The 17675-nt window shown below is 41.0% G+C and overlaps 1 protein-coding gene across 1 annotated transcript; it reads right to left on the minus strand.

The window, feature by feature from the left end:
- Window positions 1-1624: 1624 nt before the first annotated feature.
- On the minus strand, window positions 1625-15397 carry ZFP69B (ZFP69 zinc finger protein B). The gene is given in 6 exon segments (XM_081493949.1): window positions 1625-2389; window positions 2391-2806; window positions 7142-7237; window positions 7502-7628; window positions 9683-9768; window positions 15271-15397. Coding segments are annotated over 6 exon segments (1602 nt in total). The 3' UTR covers window positions 1625-1639.
- Between the last annotated feature and the right edge of the window lie 2278 nt (window positions 15398-17675).

The raw sequence follows: 17675 nt of genomic DNA on the forward strand, positions 1-17675 counted from the left end.
CTATTTAAGAGTAAGAAGCTGAACTTGACCAATCTCCACTGATGTTTGAGAGGATGCAGTATTTATAAAGACAGTGAAGTACTATGAATCAACTCCTCCACTTCCCCTCACACACTTCCCTGCCTCAATTTGGCCCCTGCAGTCACCGTCTCCCTGGTCCTCTTTGGTGGGCCCCTAAATGTGTTTTTCTAAGGGCTGTTTCAAAGACCTTCTCACTCAAAAGACAACACATTTTTTAATTTAATGCCATACATTTGGCAATTGGAAAGTAAAAGACAATTAAAATGGCATCCACCAATCTTAATATATCTATCTTCAAAAGACATAAATATGTATTAGGAATTATGGTCTAATTTTCTTAGGTGTAATAATGGCATTGCAGTTAAGTCTTAAAAGAGTGGTGGTTATCTTTTAGAAATACATCCCAAAGCACTTGTGGATGAATAAAAAAAAAAAAGCATCATTTTGAACTAAAGTCTACATAAATATCTCCATAAATAATTCCTAGACTTCCACAACAGCATTACAATTGTGATTTTAAAAAGTCTTTTTGTAACAAAATAACAAAGGGATTGATAAGGAAACAAGACTTTTGGCATAGATATAAATGAACATACAAATATGACATTAAATGGTAGTCTAGTGTCAGTATTAATCGTTATACATATATTCATTTTACATAGTGGAATGGGCAAATTACAGTCCTCGGGCTAAATGCAAACCAACACTTGTCTTTTAAATAAAGTTGATTGGAGCAGAGTTATCCAATTCATTTATGTCAGTGGTTCCCAACTAGGAATTATCTTGCCCTCTACCCCAGGTCTGGGGAAATTTCTGGTTGTCACAGTGGAAGGGGGAACTACTTGCATCCAGTGGCCAGGGATGCTGCTAAACAGCCTACAAAGCAGGACAGCCACCCACAACAAAGCATCCCAAAACATTAGCAGTGCCACGGATGAGAATCCTGATTTACATATTGTCTCTGGATGCTTCTGCACTATAATGATAGAGTTGAGTAGTTCTGACAGAGGTCATATGGCCTACAACACCTAACGTGTTTATTATGTGGCCCTTTACAGAAAACATTTGCCAATTTCTCTCTAGGAAACCAAAAAATGTAAGTACCTCATGTTTAGCTGGTTACCTATTAAGTCTAGAAAACTCTCTTTAACATTATTTCTTTCAGAATGAGACAATTGACATTTTTATTTATACCTCTTCTAGCCATATAAAGGGCTATAGTAAAAGGTTATATTTTATTCTGATTCATTAAAGGGATATTTAAATCCGTGACTCTCAAAGTCAATCACAGATCACTGGCTTGTCATGATGATTTCACTGGCCTACAGTGAAATGAGAAAGATAAAGACAAATTTGGGAGATTTTCATAAAACTAATTTAATGTAAAAGACTGTTTTCTATAATTATAGTCTTCCTATATTTTAAAATATTAAAATTCCCTTTCTTTTCTGAAGCAATGCTGATAATAGGTAGTTTGTTTTTTTAATACAGCAAAATTAGTAATTGTAACATTGGGTCAAACCGTTAAAAAAGAAGATTTGTTCTTGAAATCTGAAAGAAAATCACAGATTTAGAGGCTTTTGCTCCAACTGGGGGATTCTTTGATGTTGAATATATTTCACACATCATTGCTGAAGGTATTTCTTAAATGTGTTTTGCAGTGTCGAATAAGTGATGAACTACAGCTGAAGGCTTTTCCACATTCATTACAATCATACGGTTTTTCTCCAGTATGAATTCTCTGATGTTTAGCAAAGGATGAATCATGCCTAAAGGCTTTCCCACAATGACTACATTCATAAGGTTTCACTCCAGTATGGACTCTCTGATGGATAGAAAGATGTATTCTCTGGCTAAAGGCTTTTCCACATTCCTTACATTTATATGGTCTTTCCCTATTATGAGTTCTCTGGTGTTGAGTTAGGTATGTGCTGTGGCTGAAAGTTTTACTGCATACATTACAAATATAGGGTTTCACACCAGTATGAATAATCTCATGTTGCCTGAGGTGTCTAATCAGGAAAAATGCTTTTCCACAGTCTTTGCATGTAAAAGGTTTCTCTCTGACATGAGTTCTCAGATGCTGGATCAGTCCAATGCTCTGGCTGAATGCTTTCTCACATACACCACATTCATAGGGTTTCTCCCCAGTATGAATTCTGACATGTTGAGTAAGAGATGATGAATGTCTGAAGGTTTTCCCACATTCCTTACACTCATAGGGTTTCTCACCAGTATGGATTCTCTGATGTGGAATAAGGGATGAGCTTTGGCTAAAGGCTTTTCCACATTCTTTACATCTGAAAGGTTTCTCTCCAGTATGAATTCTCATGTGTTCTGTAAGGTGAATGAGCTGTTTGAAGATTTTTTTCACATATATTACATTCAAAGATTTTCATTCTTGTATAATTTCTTGAATGATTAATCAAATCTATATTGCATCTACTTTTCTTGCCAGATATGTCGTATCTATGGGGTCTTTTTTTTGGAGGGCCTACTGGTCCTATAAATTTTGAGCTCATATTAATATTTTTCTCAAATTTGTTAGATTCTTGGCCTCTCTTCTGAGTGAGCCTTTTCTTGTGGATCAAGGGGATTTGTCTCTCACCCATTCCTTGGTTCTCCTGGTGGTTTTCTAACTTGTGACATTTGGAGATTCTTCCCAATGTGGAAATCAAGGTGCTTCCTCTCATGAACCTTTTCATCATCAGGCCATGGTGTAATTCTTCCCATGAAATGTCATTTTTTAAAGCAGTCTCTTTGGTTTCTGTTTCATCCTCCAAGTCTGAAAGAAATCCAAAAATATAACTAACCCATATTCACTGCACTTAAAAAATAAATGGCAACAGTGCAAACAGGAGGGAAAAATAACACATACTAGGTACAGGAGGGCTGAATAGTCTTCAAATAGGATTCTGCCACCTAGATAGCTAATATGAAAATAACAAAGTGGTCAAAGCAAAGAAGTTGTTACAAGAATATGAGATAGGACTTCCCTAGTGATCAAGTGGTTAAGAATCTGCCTTGCAGTGCAGGGCATATGGGTTTGATATATGGTCAGAGAACTACGATCTCATATACCACCAGGCCGGAGAAGGCAATGGCACCCCACTCCAGTACTCTTGCCTAGAAAATCCCATAGATGGAAGAGCCTGGTAGGCTAGAGTCCATGGCGTCGCTAAGAGTCAGACACGACTGAGCGACTTCACTTTCACTTTTCCCATTCATGCACTGGAGAAGGAAATGGCAACCCACTCCAGTATTCTTGCCTGGAGAATCCCAGGGATGGTGGAGCCTGGTGGGCTGCTGTCTATGGGATCGCACAGAGTCGGACACGACTGAAGCGACTTAGCAGCAGCAGCAGCAGCAGCATACCACCAGGCAACTGAGCCCGCATTCGGAGATCGCGTGCCACAACTAGAGAGTCCATGCATCAGAACAAAAGATCCCCCATGATGCAACAAAGATCCTGCATGCTGCAACTAAGAACTGACACAGCCAAATAAATAAATGGAGCTCTGAGGAGCTATACAAAATGAAAGACTTTTAAAAAAATGTATGTGAAAGTGACTTTGAAAACTAGGAGGAGTTCATCCATGAGAACTGCAAGAGGAAATGGATTAAGAAGAAAACATCACTATAAGGGCAAATATCAAGAGATAAGACAGGAAGATAAAAATTTTAACACGCTATCTCAAGATCCTATTTCTATGACAAAATTTTATTTACTTAAAAAATTTAAGTACCTCATACATTTTGCATGCTCAAATAAAACATTAAATAATATAGAAATGCATTCACTAAAAAAGGATAGCCTCTGTCAATTTCATCTCCATTTCCTTTATACTCTTAGGATTATGGAATGCATCTGTTCAGACATTTCTGGATAATATATACATGTAAATATGTGCATTTGTGTATATATGGTCATAAATATAATTCTGCATGTTTTTTTAACTCAACTATATCTTATGCCCCCCCATGTCTGTACATTTAGATTTATATTATTCTTTATAACAACTGCATTCCACTTAGTGAAATAGTGAAAGTCACTCAGTCATGTCCGACTCTTTGCGACCCCATGGACTATACAGTCCATGGAATTCTCCAGGCCAGAATACTGGAACGGGTAGCCTATTCCTTCTCCAGCGGATCTTCCCTACCCAGGAATCGAACCAGGGTCTCCTGCATTGCAGGCAGGTTCTTTACCAACTGAGCTATGAGGGAAGCCTGCATTCTACTTACAGACACATTTCTTTGACTTTTCCCTACTGAAAACTATTTAGGTAATCTCTAATTTTTCCCTTTATCTTTTATATATAAATTTGTGTATACTTCTGTCAGTGTTTCATAGGATTTACTAAAAAGAAATTATTAGGTTATGGGTATATGTGCTATTGGTGAATATGGGTGCCTTTCACTGGATTTTTATCTATCTTCATAATTATTGTCTATATAAGAGGTGAAAATGGTTTCTTAATTTGTGACAAAATATTATCTACACTGTAAAATGTTAAAAGATAGAGAATATATATTCTATCCATAGTACACATGACACAACATTTTCAGATGTGATTTTTATAAATCAGATGAGGGAGTTTCCTGGATTTTTACTCTCTACTTCTATCCAACTATACTGGACTCTGTCATCCTAAAGCATCAACAGTTACTGTTTACAGCAAACTTATTCTCCAGGATGGCCAAGCTCATTTTAGTCAAAGCACATACAAAGTACTTGGTAATAGCAGGATAAATTTTGGACTGGACTCAAAAAGCAAGTAGAGATGTTTGGATTACTTATTATAGGGGATAAGGAGTCACTTAACTTTCTTTTTAAGGTAAAAACAAGATAAATGAGATATTTTGAGTGGTCCAATCTGGCAGTAACATTCAAAATGATTCAGAAAAAGAAAATAAGATATCCACAAATGCAGCTAGAAATTATAGTAATTGGCATGGGATGATGGGAACCTGGCTTAACAATACATCAACAGAGATAAAGAGTAGAAGTGGACTGAGTAGGTAAAACCAAAGAAGAAAACATGGAGGATGGGGGGAAAACAAAGTAGAAAGCATGATACATTCTTGCTGATACAATGATTTCTAGTCTTAGAGGCTGAAAGGACAGGAAGAGTCAAGATGAGAACTTCATTTGGGAGAGATGATTGCTTCTAATTTTGGATGTACTGGGCTTGAAGTAACAACAGTGTGTCTATATAGAGATGTTCCAAACACCAGGGAGATGAGGGAATAGAGTTCATATAAACATGTATGACACAAATGAAGATATGGAGAATACAGATATCAAAGGGATAGTTGAGAACATCACAATGCATCTGTGGGAGTTTGTGCAGAAATAGGACAGCAGTGTAAGAGAGAGGCTCCTCAGGGATTGTGGCAGAGACTGTTGGCTGTTCACCGAAACATCTTCTCCTTATTTTTGGACACACAACTGTACTATACTTCCCAATCTCCCCGATTAAGTGAATGAGAGTGAAAAGTGATGTGAGCCATTCCAGTTTGGCCCATAAAAACCTCCCAAATGAACCCTTCTGTGCTTTTCCTCTGTGCTGTGCTGTGCTAAGTCGCTCAGTCGTGTCTGATTCTTTGCAACCCCATGGACTGTAGCCCGCCAGGCTCCTCTGTCCATGGGGATTCTCCAGGCAAGAATACTGGAGTGGGGTGCCATGCCCTCCTCGTGCTTTTCCTCTACTGCTGGCCAAACTTAGATGATGAGGCGGCCCTCAAGAATGACGGAACTACCATGTGGAAGGAATCTCTGTCCCTGAATGCAAGGTGGTAAAGAACTGTCCACTGAACTAACCAACTCCCCCAGATCAATATATGAGCAAGAAAGCCCTATTCAGTTTGAGCCAAACTTTAGAGTCTATACGCTATAGTAGGTTAGCCTAGCCTAACAAAGGCATAAGTGATACACCTGCATTAGGAAGGAGATTGATGAGAAGCACTGAAGAAGCAATAAGAGAGACAGAAGAGACAAAAATTATTAAACTAGCTGATGGAAGAAAACAATACCACAAAGGTGGTGAGGTCTACATAACCTAATGCTGCCCTGTAGGAAAGCACCGAAAGAACTCCAACTGTGGAGGCAGAATGATTAGAATTCAAACACTGATTTCACCTAATAGTGGCTATTGGGACATGGACTAATAGTGGACTATTAGGACTAATTAGGACTATTAGGACTAATTAGGACTAATGTCCTCATAGTGGCTATTAGGACATTAAATCATGGACAGATTTCTTAACCTAAGAGCCTTCTTTATCTCATTTGTAATATGGGGTTAAAGTAGGTACACGACTCATAGAAACCAACTTGGAAAACAGTGTCATTTTTACTATTCTTAGAAGTCAAAGAAGACTATTAAAAGCCATTGGATTTGCTAAGAACGAATTCTGTGGTGATTTCTCAAAAGAGTCGTGTATTATCTGAAATAAAAGTTAAATTACACTTTTAAAAGTTAATAAGAATCAAAATTGAAGGGATAGTCATAGAATATAGGAAAAAATTTTAAATGGAATCATCAGAGAAAGTCATGATAAAATGACATAAGAATCTGCTGAAGGGTGCTGATTTTTTGGGGGTGTTTGTCTTTTGTTGTGTTTCTTTTGTTCGTTTGGTTGGTTGGTTGATTTTTGTTGGCTACACTGCAGCAGAGGGATCCTAGTTCCCTGACAAGGATTGAACCCATGCTCCCTGCAGTGGAAACACAGTCTTCACAGAGTCTCAACCACTGGATTACCAGGGAAGTACCAAGAGCACAGTTTTAAATGAGGAGAGATCCATGGATATCTGAATGTATAGGAGAAAGAAACTATGATCAGGGCAAGGTTTAGAATGCTGGAGAAAGCCAGAAAACCACAAAAGTCAGGTCAAAAGAAATGGTGAAGGCAGTTAACCTTGAAGAGAAAGGCATCTCTTTTCCTCTGACTCCAGAGAAACTAATGAGAAGAGGCAAGTGTAGGAGAGGAGGGACAGAGTGGTAATCGAGTTTTCTGTGGGTCTCACCCAGGTGACTGCAGCCTTCCCCACGGCCTGGAGAAGCCTTTAAGCTGAACTCTCTGGCAAACATAAGGGCTCCACATGCCTTGCTCTTACCTGGACTTGGACCTCCTGAAACCTCTCTCTCCATCAGCCATGGCTCTTCTCCTTTCTCTAACTGGGAAATCACACCAGGTTTGGAAAGCTGGTATCCTACTCACAAGAAGAAAAAACTGCATGTGCTGAGGTCAGAGAGGTATCCCAAGAATTTACAGACAGTCCTTTGTTAGTCAGGCCTTCTGCAGGGTAGAGTAGAAAGACCAGGGCAGAAAAGACCACAGCAATCCTGATTTGCTGTTCAAATGGAACTAGAAATTTCTAACACAGAACCCAAAGCCCAAGCAGAGCAGTTCACTTAGAAATAAAGATTCTTATTCCAATAGGCAGGTTCTAGTTACAAAGGGAATCCACCCTTACCCACTGAGACCAGGTTTCCATAGTTCTCCAGCATCACATCCCAGTACAGATTCCGGTGAGCAGGGGCCAGCTGCTCCCATTCCTCCTGGGTGAAGTCCACAGATACGTCCTTGAAGGTCAATGGTTCCTAGAATACCAAATATATTTCTTTTTAGCCTGAATCAGGAAGTTGTTCTAACTTTATCTATATGCTAAGAGATTGTAGCCAAGTTTTCCTGGACACCCTCTTTTTTTTTTTTTTTTTTTTTTTTTTTTAGCAAATCTATCACGGAGGTGGAAAAACAGCCCTCAGCAGAGATTCTCCTCAGGTCAGATAGGTCTATGTCAATCTGTCTATATGAGAAAGCCTGCCACACGTGGGAACCCATCTCTGATGTGGGAAAGGCTAGAAGGAGATCTCCGTGTCATTCAGCCTTCGGCAGCTCCTATGGACATTCTTTTGAAAACCATTTGGCTGATTCTCTGCTGGAGGTTACAAAACAATGCAGGGAGCGTGTAAGTTGTCTCTTCCAACTCGCAGTTTGGCTGAAGGCAAAATACTCATAAACTATATCAATGAAGGTCATAGAACAGTATATAGTAATTTAAGGACAATAAAAATCAGGAATATTTGAGAAAGGGGAGAGTCTAAAAGGAGGCTAAGGCCACAAGACAAGACAGGGACCCTGGTTGGGCTGAAAGAACTGGTTATAAATGAGAACATTTCTACATGGGTAAGACCCTTAGCTAGGGATTTCTGTTAGTAAGAAAAGTATGCGAGAATAGCATATTTTTGGAGGGAGCATGAATTGTGCCTTGTAAGGAAGATCCCTTGACCAAAGCGGACACTGTATTGGGAAGTACGAGGGCCTGTTGTGAACAACCTACACAAATAACCATTTGAGGTTTTGTATTTTTTAAATATTACCAAATGGGAGGAGAACTCAGAAGCCAGAAGGCTGAAATAATAACAAATTCCTCAAGTATACAGACTATTTTAATGCTTTTTATGGATTGTAAATAATTCTGGAATGTATTTCAGCCCTATGAGGCCAACACTAGCATCCACATTTAACCGATGAGAAAACTGAATTTGAGCAAAGTTAAAGACTTGGTGTTAGTCACTCAGTCGTGTCCGACTCTTTGTGACCCCATGGACTGCAGCACGCCAGGCTCCTCTGTCCGTGGTATTCTCCAGGCAAGAATACTGGAGTGGGTGGCCATTTCCTTCTCTAGGGGATCTTCCAACCCAGTGATCGAACCTGTGTCTCCTACATTGGCAGGTGGATTCTCCTACATTGGGCTGAGCCATCAGGAAAGCCCCAAAGACATGAGACCAAACCCTATACCATGTGATTTTGGAAGCTAAGATCTCTCCACTTTAAAACTCTCCTGTTCTCTAATATCTTCTTCTACATTGGTTTTCTCTGATTACTCTCTAATTCTCTTGAGTTTCCCTGTGCTTCTGGGGTTTGGTTGTACAGAACTTTGCCTGCTGCCAGTACCATTGGCTTTCTAATGAGCTAATGTATGACTCTTGGAAGCTTTCCTTCCTTTTCTGCTCAGCCTATTTCGTTTGCACCCTTTGTGACCTGTCAGCAGCTTCTCTACTCACTTCTCTTTTCATCTACAATTCTGCTCTAGGACATGATCTTCTCTCAAAGGTCTTTAAGGAGTGCATGCATCTCCAAGAATATCGGAATCTCACTCTGTTCATTTTAAAATGTTGCTTAAAATGTTTTACAATGCTTGTCTTTCCCCTGGATGACATCTTGTGAATTTTAAGAGCAAGAATTACAGGGAGCTCCTTGGTAGTCTAGTGGTTAGGATTCCAGGCTTTCACTGCTGTGGCCCCGGGTTCAATCCCTAGTCAGGGAACTGAGACCCCTGCAATCTGTGTTGAATGGCCAAAAAAAGAATTACTTTATGTACTTTTTCCACACACACACACACACACACACACACACAGAACATGATTTTTAAATCTGTTGGATAAATGCCTAGAGGTTTGCTAGAAACAAGAGGGTTCCTCAGGAAGGTTATTACTGGTGGGGAAATTACCTGTAAAATAAATCCATGCAGGCTGATTTCAAACAGGCTAAGAAAATCCAATCCAAGAAGTCAGCCTAAAGAAAATCAAAGTCCAGGGCTCTTAAAATCTGAGAAACAATTTCAAGAAAGTGACAGGAAACTCCGACCCACCTGGGGTTCTGCTGTCAGGGACCCAGAGGTCACTTCATCCTCAAAGCTTTCTCCTTGGGTCTCATCAGCATCCTGAGATAGCCGAGCTGGGAAAGGGAAGGAACTGTGCAGTTTGCACCTCTCCAAATCCCCCTAAATAGAAAAACTTCCTGCAGACCTGCTGCATACAGCCCCTCTCTCAATACATTAACAAAGAGGGACATTCAGAGCCACTCAAGAGCAGATTGGAGCCTCCTAATGGGACGATCTGCAATGCATTGATTACAGGATTAATGTTTCCCAATGACCAGCGCTGGTCCAAAAGCACAGACCTACCTCAAAAATCCTCAAATGTTCCCCACTACAAGAAAGAAAACTCCAAACACTTTATCATATCATAGACTTCAAGATCCTCCACAAACAGTCCAAAGCTATTTTTCCAAATATTTCTTGCCTCTAAACACTGGACACACCTACCACATAATCCACTCTTTGAACATACCTAGATATTAATACCACCCAGCTCAGAACTTTCCCCCAAGGCCTACTCAGTGAAAAACTGATGTATCCTTCTAGATCAGTTCAAGTGAAGTTTTCTCAGATCCCCTTAATAAGAAAAAAACTTCCTCTCCCCTGTATTCCCCCAAAGCTTGGTTTTTCTCTCTATTCTGGTATCTCAGGCTGCCTCCTATTATATTTATTTTTATAATTATATCTTTCAACTGAGCATTAGTATGAGTATATGTGTAGAAACGTTATCTGGTTCACTTTTTCCCATCTGCTAGTTAAGTATAACACCCTGCCAGGCTACTGGAATTCAAGAAATACTGGCTGAATTTGACATGTTAAAAATATGGGGCTTCCATGGTGGCTCAGTGGTAAAGAATCCACCTGCCAATGCAAGGGACATGAGTTTGATCCCTGGCCTGGGAAGATTCCACATGCCACAGAGCAACTAAGCCCATATGCCACAACTATTGAGCCCGTGCTCTGCAGCCTGCGAGCTGAAACTGTTGAAGCGCCTAGAACTTGTGCTCTGCAACAAGAGAAGTTACTACAATGAGAAGCCTGCACACCACATCTAGAGAGTGGGTAGCCCCCACTCACTGTACCTGGAGAACACCTGTGTGCAGCAACAAAGACCCAGCACAGCCATAAATAAATAAATAAATCTTTTAAAAAATATATATGAACTAGGAAATCCCCTGGTAGTTCAGTGGTCAGGTCTCTGCACTTTCACTGCTGAGGAACAGGGTTAAATCCCTGGTCAGGTTAACTAAGATCCCACAAGATGCAAACAAATGAAAAAAGCAAAACAAAACAACTTGTAATTAAAGCACATGAGATAGTAGGGCTAACGGTGACCTTCAAGAGGGCTCCCGCCAAGGGGCACTTTCCAGGATTGCTGCTGCCAGTACCCCCGACCCCCTGGAGAGCCACTTCCGACCCACGTCTCTACAGGAGATCCTCCAACACTAGCAGTGCTCCCTTGGAAGATGAAGATCTTAAGCATCACACCTTAGAATGGAGATTTCATCCATTAGGAAAGACACCTCCAAAAACTCTGTAATATCCCTAGAAAGGCTCCTAACAGGTATTGCTAACCAATCCTTGTGCTGCTACATGCCAGGGAATAGACTCCTGGAGTCACATGACACACCTAAAAAAAGCACCAGACACTAACTGGAAATGCATATCATCTAGTGACCTAAAAGTAAATATTTCCTAGAACTGAAGCAGACAATATCTGATGAGACAGCTTTCCCAACATATCCAGACCAGGACTGTTGGAATTTTGTCACTAAAGATGATATAATGCTTCAGATAATCTCCAATGTCTATGATCTTGATAACATAAGCATTTAAGATAAAAAGTGCCTGAGAGTTCTCCATCCTACCCTTTCGTTTTACTCAAATTGACCTTAATAGGTTTCCAAATTGTACACTTTCCCTCTGATGTAAGACACTACTCCAGGAAGAACTTTCTTGACACTGAGGAACAAAAGGGCTGATGAAACTAGAAAACTTCACTCTTGACTAACCAAGTTTCCAGAGGAAGATCTTGGTCAAAAGGAGGAAATGTAAAAATTAACAGAAACCTCAACTTAAAAAGGGCTTCCCTAGTGGCTCAGCTGGTAAAGAATCTGCCTGCAATGCGGGAGACCTGGGTTCGATCCCTGGGTTGGGAAGATCCCCTGGAGAAGGAAAGGCTACCCACTCCAGTATTCTGGCCTAGAGAATTCCATGGACTGTATAGTCCATAGGGTTACAAAGAATCGGACAAGATTGAGTGACTTTCACTCACTCAATTAAATAAAATTGGGAGACCAGAAGAGGGAGCTCTCATACTCTGCAATGATAGCAGAGTCCAACAGGAAGAAGAGACTCCTCTTCTTTCATGGCAAGCATTCAGCCAGCGAAAAGCTAGGGACTATTTTTAACTATAGCTCTGCCAACTTCCTTTTTCTCTATAGAAGTTTTCTCCTATCCTTATCACTGGGGCCTTGTACATGGTTCACAGTAGTTGCAGACCACAAATTGCAATTCTCTGCTGATTCTGAATAAACCCATCTTGGTTGGAGAAATTTTTTAAAAAGCACATGAATTACTGTCCTTGTATTTTTCCCTTAACTTTTTATCATGAATACTAAACACCCATATATCTTCCACCCACATTCAATAATCACTAACATTTGCCATATTTACTTCATTTATCTATATTTTTTTCTGAGCCATTTTAGAGTTGTAGACATCATAGGACTTCCCTAGAGGTTCCGTGGTTAGGACTCCACACTCTTCCACTGCAAGGGGCGTGGGTTCAGTCCCTGGTGAGGGAACTAAGATTTCACATGCTGTCATGATACCTCCTCCCTGAATACTTCAAAGAATCTTCTCCTGCATAACCATTTATCTCAGTTCAGAGAGTTAATATCCATCCAAATATTCAGATTTCCTCAGCTATTCCCAAACTATCTTTTATCCTGGATTTTTTCCAAACCAGGAGCCAACCAAGGTTCACACACTCAAAGTGGCTGTTATTCAAAGCCTCTCTTACTCTAGATAGTACTTCCGTTTTTTCATGACAGTGGCTTTTAAAAGACTGGTATCATCTTACTGTATCCTCATGGTTAGGTTTATCTTACTTCTCCATCCCCTATATTTTCTTTAAACCAGAATTTCAGCCTTTAAGTTTAATTTGGATCAAGTTAAACATTTTAGGAAGGGATATATTATGGGTGATACCATGTTCTTTATATTACATGACCCAGAAGGCACAAACTGTCAGGTCATCCCATGACTGGAACATTTGGTTAAGATAGTGACCACCAGATCTTGCCACTGGAAAAGTATGTTCTTTCCCTGACATTTAGCAAGTGATTTGTGGGGGGTTATAGCAAGAGAGTTCCAGAAAAACATCTATTTCTGCTTTATTGACTATGCCAAAGCCTTTGACTGTGTGGATCACAAGAAACTGTGGAAAATTTTGAAAGAGATGGGAACACCAGACCACCTGACCTGCCCCTTGAGAAACCTGTATGCAGGTCAGGAAGCAACAGTTAGAACTGGACATGGAACAACAGACTGGTTCCAAATAGGGAAAGGAGTACGTTAAGGCTGTATATTGTCACCCTGCTTATTTAACTTATATTACATGACTTAGAGTACATCATGAGAAACGCTGGGCTGGAAGAACCACAAGCTGGAATCAAGATTGCCGGGAGAAATATCAATAACCTCAGATATGCAGATGACACCACCCTTATGGCAGAAAGTGAAGAGGAACTAAAAAGCCTCTTGATGAAAGTGAAAGAAGAGAGTGAAAAAGTTGGCTTAAAGCTCAACGCTCAGAAAACTAAGATCATGGCATCTGGTCCCATCACTTCATGGGAAATAGATGGGGAAACAGTGGAAACAGTGTCAGACTTTATTTTGGGGGGCTCCAAAATCACTGCTGATGGTGATTGCAGCTATGAAATTAAAAGACGCTTACTCCTTGGAAAGAAAGTTATGACCAACCTAGATAGCATATTAAAAAGCAGAGACATTACTTTGCCAACAAAGGTCCGTCTAGTCAAGGCTATGATTTTTCCAGTAGTCATGTATGGATGTGAGAGTTGGACTGTGAAGAAAGCTGAGTGCCGAAGAATTGATGCTCTTGAACTGTGGTGTTGGAGAAGACTCTTGAGAGTCCTTTGGACTGCAAGGAGATCCAACCAGTCCATCCTTAAGGAGATCAGCCCTGGGTGTTCATTGGAAGGACTGATGTTGAAGCTGAAACTCCAATATTTTGGCCACCTCATGTGAAGAGTTGACTTATTGGAAAAGACCCTGATGCTAGAAAGGATTGGGGGCACGAGGAGAAGGTGACGACAGAGGATGAGTTGGCTGGATGGCATCACTGACTCGATGGACATGAGTTTGGGTAAACTCCAGGAGTTGGTGATGGACAGGGAGGCCTGGTGTGCTGCGATTCATGGGGTTGCAAAGAGTTGGACACGACTGAGTGACTGAACTGAACTGATAGCTCAGATGGTAAAGAATCCGCCTGCAATGCAGGAGACCCTGGTTCAATTCCTGGGTCGGGAAGATCCGCTGGAGAAGGGATAGGCTACCCACTCCAGTATTCTTGGGCTTCCCTTGTGGCTCAGCTGGTAAAGAATCTGCCTGCAATGCGGGAGACCTGGGTTCGCTCCCTGGGTTGGGAAGATCCCCTGGAGAAGGGAAAGGCTACCCACTCCACTATTCTGGCCTGGAGAATTCTACGGACTGTATAGTCCATGGGGTTGCAAAGAGTTGGATATGACTGAGCAACTTTCACTTCATTTCATTTGTGGAGGTGACACTTTGACAACTTGTGAATGTCCTATTCCCCATCAATCTTCCAATTATTTAATTTACAGTAAAATATCCCATCATTCCTTTCACATTCATTACTGGAAGGTATTTTCTGAAAAGGATTTAAAAAGCAAGATCAAGGCATCCTTCATTCCCCTAATAATATATTTTCAAAGTAAGAAAATCAGTATCTTAATCACTTCCAATGTTGAAAGATGAGTTTTTCTCCCCCCTTCTTCCTCTATTTTAAGTATCATCATGAACATGTGGAATTTTACTTATTTAAGGTGTTACAATCAATCTGGATACTTAAACTGTCCCCAGTTTGAACCAGGCTGTTGCACCCTCAAACATAGGTCTACTAGTCTCTGAGCTCTTCCTTGCTATTTGAGCAAAGGATACTCCAGTCTCAGCTGGTACTTTCCCTCCTGACTTCTACTTCTGACCTACATACCAAGCACCTGGACAGGTCATTTGTTTGATTCACATTTCTTCACTGTAAAATATGGAAAATCAGGCAAGTTCTCCCAGCCTCTCACACCCATGGGGAAGTTGAAAAGAAATAACATACACAGTCATGACACTAAAATACTGGTTTGGGGCTGAATTAACCACTGCTACTTAGGAAAACCTCAGGCCAGGAGCAATAAAGAACTCCAGAGGCTTTTTACCCAACTGCCTCCCCAAGAGACGCTTCTGCTCAGATGTCTACATTCCTTCCCACTCTGGAGGATGGTGCTCTTCCTCCCTCCCACCCAGCAGTCTAGTCTCACCTTCCTTTTTAAACATCTCAGTCACGTCCTTCCACAGGGGTGCCCCCACCACAGCCTTCTTTGGATGGTGCGGCTTCACCCAGGTGCTGGCCTCGGCGGGCAAGGTGATCAGGCGTCACTGTAGCATGATGACTTCAGCACTCCTTTCTGGGAAACTCTGGCTCAGCCCACAGGGCAGAGTCCTGACTGGGCTTCTCCACTTACTGATGAGGAAACTGCAGGAAGCTTTACAGCTGCACAGGTCTCCTCCACTCTCAGGAACCCAGGGAACAAACAGCACCAAAATCCGGAGTCTGAACAGTTTTACTCTCTAGGCTCTCAAGGAACACCTCCCATCCTTGCCTCCATCTGTCTCTTCAGCATGCAGCTGGAGGCTCCAAGTGTTTATTCCCAATCACCACGATGGGCAGAAAACATCAGTGTCAGTAAAAGGATCTGGGAAGTTCAGTCACATGGTCAGAACTTACACCGATCAATGAAAATTTCTTTTACAACAGATACATGGAAACTGTGGATAGACACAACCCACATGGTCCAAAACACTGCTGGTGTCTAGAAGCATAAAGGAATTAATAAAACCCAATTCTTTGTTTTAAGCGTACTACCTTTAAAGTAATTTGGAATTACAAATTTGGAAAACTCAGCAGTGGCCACAGGACTGGAAAAGGCAAGTTTTCGTTCAGATCCCAAAGAAAGGCAATGCCAAAGAATGTTCAAACCACGATACAAGTGCACTCATTTCAGAAGCTAGCAAAGTAATGCTCAAAATCCTTCAAACTAGGCATCAACAGTACGTGAACCAAGATCTTCCAGATGTACAAGCTAGACTTAGAAAAGGCAGAGAAACTAGAGATCAAATTGCCAACATCTGCTCTTGGGCTCGGACCTAGGTTGTGTTAAAATGGCAAAATGCACCAAGAAGGTTGGAGTCATGGGCAAATAAAACACCCGTTATGGTGCCTCCCTCAGGAAAATGGTGAAAACTGAAATCAGCCAGCACACCAAGAATACTTGCTCCTTCTGTGGCAAAACCAAGATGAAGAGACGAGCTGTGGGCATTTGGCACTGTGGTTCCTGCATGAAAACAGTAGCTGATGGTGCCTAGACCTACACCACTTCTGCTATCACAGTAAAGTCTGCCATCAGAAGACTGAAGGAATTAAAGGACCAGTATAAGCACCAGCATTTGATAATGTTGGTAGCCTATAGTAAATGGGTTGATTTATGTAACAAAATTACTTTGGCTTGTTAATTAAAAAAAAAAATTGCCAACATTCGTTGGATCACAGAAAAAGCAAAGGAATTCCAGAAGAACTTCTGCTTCAATGACTACGCTAAAGCCTTTGACTGTGTGGATCACAACAAACTGTGGGAAATTCTTAAAGAGACGGAAATACCAGACCACTTTATCTGCCTCCTGAGAAACCTGTATGCTGGTCAAGAGGCAACAGTTAGAACCGGACATGGAAAAATGGACTGGTTCAAAACTGGGAAAGGAGTACGTCAAGGCTGTATATTGTCACCCTGCTTATTTAACTTATATGCAAAGTACATCATATGAAGTGCCAGGCTGGATGAACCACAAGATGAAATCAAGACTGCCAGGAGAAATATCAACAACTTCAGAAATGCAGATTATACCACCTAATGGCAGAAAGTGAAGAGGAACTAAAGAGCCCCTTGATGAGGGTGAAAAAAGAGAGTAAAAAAGCTGGCTTAAAACTCAACATTCACAAAACTAAGATCATGGCATCTGGTCCCATCCCTTCATGGCAAATAGATGGGGGAAAGTGGAAGCAGTGACAGACTTCATTTTCTTGGGCTCCAAAAGCACTGCAGATGGTGACTGCAGCCATGAAATTAAAAGATGCTTGCTCTTTGGAAGAAAAACTATGACCAACCTAGACAGCATATTAAAAAGCTGAGACATCACTTTGCCAACAAAGGTCCATATAGTCAAAGCTATGGTTTTTCCAGTAGTCATGTACAGATATGAGAGTTGGACCATAAAGAAGGCTGAGCAATGAAGAATTGATGCTTTTGGACTGTGGTGCTGGAGAAGACTGTTAAGAGTCCCTTGGAAATCAAATCAGTCAATTCTAAAGGAAATCAACCCTGAATATTCATTGGAAGGACTGACGCTGAAGCTCCAATAATTTGGCCATCCAATGTGAAGACTGGACACATTGGAAAAGACCCTGATGCTGGGAAAGAAAGAAGGCAGAAGAAGGAGGCGACAGAAGATGAGATGGTTGGATGGCATCATCCATTCAATGGACACCAGTTTGAGCACACTCCAAGAGATAGTGAAGGACAGGAAAGCCTGGAGTGCTGCAGAGTCAGTCAGACACGACTTAGCGACTGAACAACACGTTTAAAGTAGTCTGCGATTTGTAATCAAAAAG

Source organism: Giraffa tippelskirchi, chromosome 5 (assembly GCF_054371585.1).
Source record: "Giraffa tippelskirchi isolate mGirTip1 chromosome 5, T2T-mGirTip1v1.2.pri, whole genome shotgun sequence".
NCBI lineage: Eukaryota > Metazoa > Chordata > Mammalia > Artiodactyla > Giraffidae > Giraffa > Giraffa tippelskirchi.